The 7,445-nt window shown below is 44.8% G+C and overlaps 2 protein-coding genes across 2 annotated transcripts; both read right to left on the bottom strand.

Annotated features, from left to right (window-relative positions):
* Nucleotides 1–355: 355 nt before the first annotated feature.
* On the bottom strand, nucleotides 356–2,218 carry LOC138404661 (uncharacterized). The gene is made up of 2 exons (XM_069509235.1): nucleotides 2,129–2,218; nucleotides 356–2,072 (listed from the first exon to the last, which is right to left on the bottom strand). Exon 2 carries the CDS (start codon nucleotides 1,985–1,987, stop codon nucleotides 356–358), a length of 1,632 nt encoding a protein of 543 aa, XP_069365336.1. The 5' UTR covers nucleotides 1,988–2,072; nucleotides 2,129–2,218.
* Nucleotides 2,219–3,830: 1,612 nt separating this feature from the next.
* On the bottom strand, nucleotides 3,831–7,324 carry LOC117996031 (uncharacterized). Its single transcript, XM_069509236.1, has 3 exons — nucleotides 6,333–7,324; nucleotides 6,094–6,286; nucleotides 3,831–3,902 (listed from the first exon to the last, which is right to left on the bottom strand). The coding sequence occupies exons 1-3, from the start codon at nucleotides 7,322–7,324 to the stop codon at nucleotides 3,831–3,833; spliced, it is 1,257 nt and encodes a 418-aa protein (XP_069365337.1).
* Nucleotides 7,325–7,445: the final 121 nt, after the last annotated feature.

The raw sequence follows: 7,445 nt of genomic DNA on the forward strand, positions 1-7,445 counted from the left end.
TTTCTCATGAAACTGGCTCCAATTGGCTTTCCGTGTGTTATATGTTCGTGTTGTGTGCTTGATGTAGTTATATCTGACCCGTTTTAGATGTAATTTAAAAGAGATGCCGTTGTGGTCCACATTAAAAACAATTATTGCGGCCTTCACCGTACCCTCCCCGTTGTCAGCACTTTGGAAGACCCTGGTCCCCGTCCGACCCGAAACCCTGCCCTCTCTTCCGACATACGGTTCCTGCACCAGCGCCACCTGAGCTCCGTATTTCTCCGACTCGAGCAGCAGCTCGTTTAGTGCTAGTTTTTTACGTTGTAAATTTACCTGGAAGAAATGGAGTGCCATGGCGTCCCCGGGTGCGCCCTTAGCAATAGGCCACCTTCGCCCTTGCCAGAGCGTCCCATTTCTTCCTTATCGGACAGCTATTGTCAAAACTATTGTGATCTGTCCGATCTAGTCGGCTGCTCTGGCAGTTGCAACACGTGGGTCGATCTCCAGCCTTCCACGCCGGGCACTCACTACGCAGGTGCGGACCCGTGCAGTGGCTGCAGGTGTCTACGGACGCCTCGCAGGTCCTACGACCGTGCCCGTAGCCCAGACACCTGGAGCAGGTAACCAGTGGGGACTGATCTTTAGCCACCACCCGCTGCAGATCTATATGGACCTTTCCCACGGCTGTGACTTGCTGCCATACTTGCGGCGACACCTGCAAAACCACATGATTCTCGAGCGGATTCCTGGCTCTTCTTCGGTACCTCACGCTTGCCCTATATTCATCGTCCGGTATCGTCCCCAGCACGTTCCCGTTTTGCCGCTTTAGGGCACCCAATATGTCCTCGTCGGTATTGATGCTAAGGACGTTTAGCAGGACTACAAGCGGATCCCTATTTTCCACCTCCTGCGTCAGGAGTGTTGGGCTGCCAGTCTTCAATTTCTCTACTACTCTAGCGAGCTCTTCTCGCGACTGGCAGCCCAGCACTACCTTTTGATCTTTGGCTTTTCTCAACCTGTCCACTCGCACGCCGGATGTCTTCGCGTTCACGGCAGTTCTTATTTTGTCAATTATGTCTTCGCTTTTGTCGTGAGCGTCGACCGAAGACACCACCATCGAGTGGAAAGATTGAGGCAGCTCCAGACCGCGTTTCCTTGGGGCGCCGGCTGCCACATTTGCGTATGTGACGGCTATCCTCTCTTGGATGTTTTTGCTGAGGTGCGACACTTGGTCTTTTAGGGCTCCCAGGTCGTCCCTGGTCGCGGACGCCACCTCCTTCTGCTGTTGCAGTTCGGATCTGACCTCCACGACCAGAGCGTCATTTGCGTGGGGCAGAGGAGCTGCACGGGCGACAGAGGCGTTCTTGTCCAGGTGAACCTTTAACAGCTTCATTTGTGCTGTGTTCTCCTGGACGAGTTTTTTGTGCTCTTCCAGCGCCCGAGTCAGCTCGGCTGCGTCACCCTTCGTGTTCGCTGCGATTTTCGCACTTGCACTCTGTTGTGTCACTTTTGGTAGCTCCTTGGGTTTATTGTGGTCGTTTCCGGTCGTTTGGGTGAGTCGGAGTCCAGCCGCCTCAGATTCTTTCACCAGGCGGTACAACTTTTCAATTGCCCAGATCACCTCGGTCTTTATTTCCGCCTTTAGGTTGCGGGAATTATTTAGCTGGAGTTTTGCTTTCATAAGACACGCTTTTGCCTCCGCAGCCCTTCCCTTTAGCTTTGTTGTTTCTGGCTCGGGGGAACCGAGCTTTTGGAATGTCTGGTCCAGAGGTGCGCCGATCCTCCGAGGCGCTGGCCCTTCACCTTGCGGTGTTTTGTCCTGCGTGCTTGGCTGAGAGGAGTTCGTTGGATCGTCCTTTAAGGGAGGCAGGCTGGGGTCGCTTACCACTGCACCCACTTCCGGTGTCTGGCCGGGCTCGACCAGTTCCTTACTTGTGTGAAGAGGCGCCTTTGCAGCGTCTAGGCTCTGCCTTGGCGTTTTTACGGGTGTCCGGAGACCCAGCATTTTATGTTGGGATGAGTATACGTCAGGGAACAAAGAAAATCAAGTTTAACCTAGCCTTGTCAACGAAATGTTAGGTGTAAAGGGCCTGTAATCTCGGTTAATTTATGGAGGTGTAAAGGGCCTACCTTCGTCAATTTATACCTATACTATTGGGTGGTGTAAAAGCCGCCCAAGTCAATGAAATACTAAAACTAGTTATACAATTTAAGACTAGGTTGGGCAGTGTAAAAGCTGCTCAAGTCGATAATATGCTAGACAAAAGTATCAGAAACTAATTTGAGCAGTGTAAAAAGCTGCTCAAGTCAATAAACTTAAACTGAGTGTAGATTTAAAACTAGTTTGAGCAGTGTAAAAAGCTGCCCAAGTCAAGTTGCTATTACAATACAACGGGAGTTTTGTCCAATTTTACTTAAAACTACTTTAAACAAGTTTGAAAAAGTTGGAGGTGTAAGGGGCCTCCAACTGTCAAAAGCCTACTACTGACTAACTAGCAGTCAAAATCTGCTTAGTCAAAAAACTACTTTCGCTGCTTGGTAGAGATTGACTCTACCTTGACTCTAGCTAGAGCCGCCCGTCCAGTACCGATCGATAGCCCTCGTCGTGGGCTGGTCAGCCGTGAAAACCGCAGTTCTCTACGACCAACGGTTGCCGGGATATCCAACTTTTAAAATTTTTCAAGATGGCGGACTTAATTGTTGCCTGGATCTTCTAAATTCAATATCTCGGGAACCGCCGGTCGCAGAGATGTGTGCGACGGCTCTCCGTGCTTGTCTCGTTACAAGCTATGTGTTCACCGATACCGGCTCTAGGGTTTAGGTACAGACTCTACCTAGAGTCCAGAACCGGCACCTGCGGTAGAGCTCACCACGATTTCGTCAACCTAATCCTAATTACAAACAGTCTCCGCGATTTTGTAGAGCTCAACTCCACTTTGACCCTGGGTAGAGTCGCCCTTCTGGTGTCAGTAGATAGCCCTTGAGGAGGGCTAGTCAACAAAGAAAACCGCTACGCGCTACGACCAATAGTTCCCGAGATATCCAACTTTAAGTTTTTTCAAGATGGCCGACCAAACTGTTGCCTATGTCTAGACTGAACTTTGAAAATTAATATCTCGGGAACTACCGGGCGGATATATGCGTGCGACGGCTCGCCGTGGTCGTCTTTTTACAGGCTATGTGTTAACCGGACTAAAAAACCAGGTTAGGGGGTCGACTCTATCCAGGGTCCCAAGCCGGTACAAGTTGTTGAGCTCGCCACGATAGGGTGCCCAAAGGAAACCGCAGCCCTTAGCGTCGTCTCAGACCGAAGTTATGCCCTTTTGAAGTTTTCCAAGATGGCCGCCAATATGGCCGCCACTTTGGACAGAAGGCCCAATTTCGGCAGTTTTCAACCTAAACTGCCCGTGTTTGGGCTTGTTTGATAGGTCTTATAAAGACCTATTCAATTTCGTTAATGGGGTAGTTGTATGAGCAACCCCCGATTTTTAGGGGTTGAAAAACCTTAAGTTTTTAACTAAATTCACAATTAAAATTACTTATAAAAAATTTTTGAAACTAGCGATAATTTACAGGGCCTAACCTATCTAAATACTATTTTTACCGATTAGTTGCAGAGCTGTTGCACCCTTATTTCAACAACCACGTGTCAACCCCTAAATTTCAAAAAATCGTAACTTAAAAATTACTGAGCAAAAAATTTTGAAATTTAGAATACAAATAAAGTTAATTGATCTTTACAATTTAACCAAAAATAAAGGGGGGGGGTGTCGATCTAGATTTTAGTGAAATTAATTTTGAAATTTTTGTAAAACTTTAGAGTGCAATAACTCTGCAACCACTTAACTTTAGTAGACGCTCGATGTGTCGCCGAGCAGCTCACGTTGTACTCCGTTGATAGAGGCAGGCAGCAGCGCCCTCTGATGTCGGGAAGTACAAACACGTGGCCACGTGGTTTTCAGTTTTTCCGTGTTTTCTCCGCGCGCATGCGCGGAAAAAATCCAAGTGAGGTGTCCCCTTGTAGAGCTCGGTGAGGCGCGTCGAACGGCGTAGTGAAAGTGGTAGGTCGTCGATCGTATTTAGGCAGCGTTCGCCGTCAAAGTTTGAAATTTTTTAAACTTTGCGGTTTTTCGATCGCTGCACTTCCAGTTTTGCACCAATTTTCAATCACTTTTCGCCACTTTATAGCACTCACCGAGACGCAACTTTTAACGTATCGCACTTGTTATTCGGTTGCGAAAAACCCACTTTTTCGAATTTTTAAAACTTTAAAATTGCCCGGAGCGACACAAAACCACCTTGTACGCGTGCGCTACCGACTGCGGGGGGCGGCAGACCGTGGGTTAGGTTAGGTTAGGTTAGGTTAGGTTAGGTTAGGTTAGGTTAGGTTAGGTTAGGTTAGGTTAGGTTAGGTTAGGTTAGGTTAGGTTAGGTTAGGTTAGGTTAGGTTAGGTTAGGTTAGGTTAGGTTAGGTTAGGTTAGGTTAGGTTAGGTTAGGTTAGGTTAGGTTAGGTTAGGTTAGGTTAGGTTAGGTTAGGTTAGGTTAGGTTAGGTTAGGTTAGGTTAGGTTAGGTTAGGTTAGGTTAGGTTAGGTTAGGTTAGGTTAGGTTAGGTTAGGTTAGGTTAGGTTAGGTTAGGTTAGGTTAGGTTAGGTTAGGTTAGGTTAGGTTAGGTTAGGTTAGGTTAGGTTAGGTTAGGTTAGGTTAGGTTAGGTTAGGTTAGGTTAGGTTAGGTTAGGTTAGGTTAGGTTAGGTTAGGTTAGGTTAGGTTAGGTTAGGTTAGGTTAGGTTAGGTTAGGTTAGGTTAGGTTAGGTTAGGTTAGGTTAGGTTAGGTTAGGTTAGGTTAGGTTAGGTTAGGTTAGGTTAGGTTAGGTTAGGTTAGGTTAGGTTAGGTTAGGTTAGGTTAGGTTAGGTTAGGTTAGGTTAGGTTAGGTTAGGTTAGGTTAGGTTAGGTTAGGTTAGGTTAGGTTAGGTTAGGTTAGGTTAGGTTAGGTTAGGTTAGGTTAGGTTAGGTTAGGTTAGGTTAGGTTAGGTTAGGTTAGGTTAGGTTAGGTTAGGTTAGGTTAGGTTAGGTTAGGTTAGGTTAGGTTAGGTTAGGTTAGGTTAGGTTAGGTTAGGTTAGGTTAGGTTAGGTTAGGTTAGGTTAGGTTAGGTTAGGTTAGGTTAGGTTAGGTTAGGTTAGGTTAGGTTAGGTTAGGTTAGGTTAGGTTAGGTTAGGTTAGGTTAGGTTAGGTTAGGTTAGGTTAGGTTAGGTTAGGTTAGGTTAGGTTAGGTTAGGTTAGGTTAGGTTAGGTTAGGTTAGGTTAGGTTAGGTTAGGTTAGGTTAGGTTAGGTTAGGTTAGGTTAGGTTAGGTTAGGTTAGGTTAGGTTAGGTTAGGTTAGGTTAGGTTAGGTTAGGTTAGGTTAGGTTAGGTTAGGTTAGGTTAGGTTAGGTTAGGTTAGGTTAGGTTAGGTTAGGTTAGGTTAGGTTAGGTTAGGTTAGGTTAGGTTAGGTTAGGTTAGGTTAGGTTTTTTTTTTTTTTTTTTTATAATCATAGATTGCTCTTTTTACCTCTGACGTGGAGATCAGAGTCTTTGGTATTACGTTTGAATTATTTTTAAATGAAATAAAATCTAAGATTTTATTTCCATTTATATATTTAATATTTTATGTTTAATATTTATTTTATATATTATTTCTATTGTTGGTCTTTTTACTTCATGTTATTATAACATGAAGTAAAGAGCCTTTGCTTGTAAAAAGAAGGTACATATATAATTATTGTGATATTTTATTTTATATATTTGTTAAGGTACTGGCCACAATAACAGTATTGTGGCTAATTTATAGTATATTTATTTTGTTTATATTTATTATTTGTATTTTTATTTTATATATGTGCTATATGTTTTATAGCACATATATAAATAACTTGATTATTTGTTTTGTCTTATTATTTTTTCTGCTATGTATTTACAAAATTTTAAAAATATATCTCTTTTGTCTTTATTCTCCAAAAATTTATTTATTGTTCCTAGTGTAATATTGTCATCTAAAAGTATTTCGGTTTCAAAGCGTATTTTTGCGAATCTCGGGCAATCCAGCAGCAAATGAAGTATATCTTCATTCACCTCTGGATCGCACTGGCACGATGGACTCGCCTTGCACTTGAATTTGTGCAAGTAGTATGCGAATCCACCGTGTCCCGATAGAACTTGTGTTGTGGTCGAGTCCAGTTTTATCGTCCGTATGATTTTGTAGGCGTTCCTGACGTCTGGCAGAAAAGCTTTTGTTGTGTTGGCGGTGTCGCCTTCACTATCTCTTCTGCCAGACGTCAAGGGTAGCTTGTCTGATTTGTCTTTTAACATACGAAACGGGGCAGGCGTCGTAATCCGCTTTGCTCTTTTTGTGGAGAGCTGCCTGTTTGGCCAGCTCGTCAGCGCGTTCGTTGCCCTCGATGCCCACGTGAGCTTTGATCCAATACAGTCGTATTTCCTTGCCTTGTTGGCGGAGGTATGCTATTTGCTTCCTTATTGCAAAGGCCAAGGGGTGAAATGACCTGTGGTTTCTCAGCAAGTCCAGTGACGACCTGGAGTCGCTGAGAATGCACACCTCATCGTCCTTCCCCTTGGAGAATTTTTCAATTGCCCTTCGGAGAGCAAATAACTCCGCTTGAAACACGGTACAGTAAGGCTCGAGTCTCAGCTTCATGGAAGCCGTCTCCTTTCCATCTTTCCATATTGAAATGGCCGCTCCGACTTTGTCCTCAATCTTACTCCCGTCGGTAAAAATGAGAGTGCCTTGCAGGTTGTGTGCCTCGACGGTTTCAGGTTGAAGATCTTCAAGGTTGGAGTAATCGACGGCAATGGTTTCCGCTGGATGCTCGGCCTCCAGGAAGCTGATTCTTTCCTCTAATTTCCTGTCTTCAGGTAGGCATCGAAGGGGACGACCGCGCTTCGCTTCGTACAGTTGAGCGTGCTCAGAGATTCGCATGTCCAAAGGAATCAGTCCGGCCAGAACTAGCGCCGCGTGCAGTGATACCGTCCTATAGGACTTGCAAATCCTTTGAGCGAAGCCTCGTTGTATTGTGTTAAGTTGCTTTTGGATAGTTATCTTCTCGGCAGCTTTGGCCCAAACGCTAGCAGCATACATAACAATTGGCTCGATGACGGCCACGTAAATCGTTCTTATGACTTCCGGGTTTAACCCCCACGTAGTCCTGGCCGTTCGGGCCAATTGTTTGTAAATATTTAAAGCTTTGACTGCTGTGTTTGCTACGTGTTTATTGAAGGTTAATTTTTCGTCTATTGTTAGGCCTAATATTTTAATTTCTTTAGTAAGTAAGATTTCTGTGCCGTTCATCTTTAATTTTGGTGTTTGGTATTTAAGTTTCTTCGTCAGGATCATGGCATGGGTTTTTTGCGCTGCAAATTTTAATTTGTTTTCTGCACCCCAAGCGTTTATAAGGTCCAAGGTTTCGTTT

This window comes from Maniola hyperantus, unplaced genomic scaffold (assembly GCF_902806685.2).
Source record: "Maniola hyperantus unplaced genomic scaffold, iAphHyp1.2, whole genome shotgun sequence".
NCBI lineage: Eukaryota > Metazoa > Arthropoda > Insecta > Lepidoptera > Nymphalidae > Maniola > Maniola hyperantus.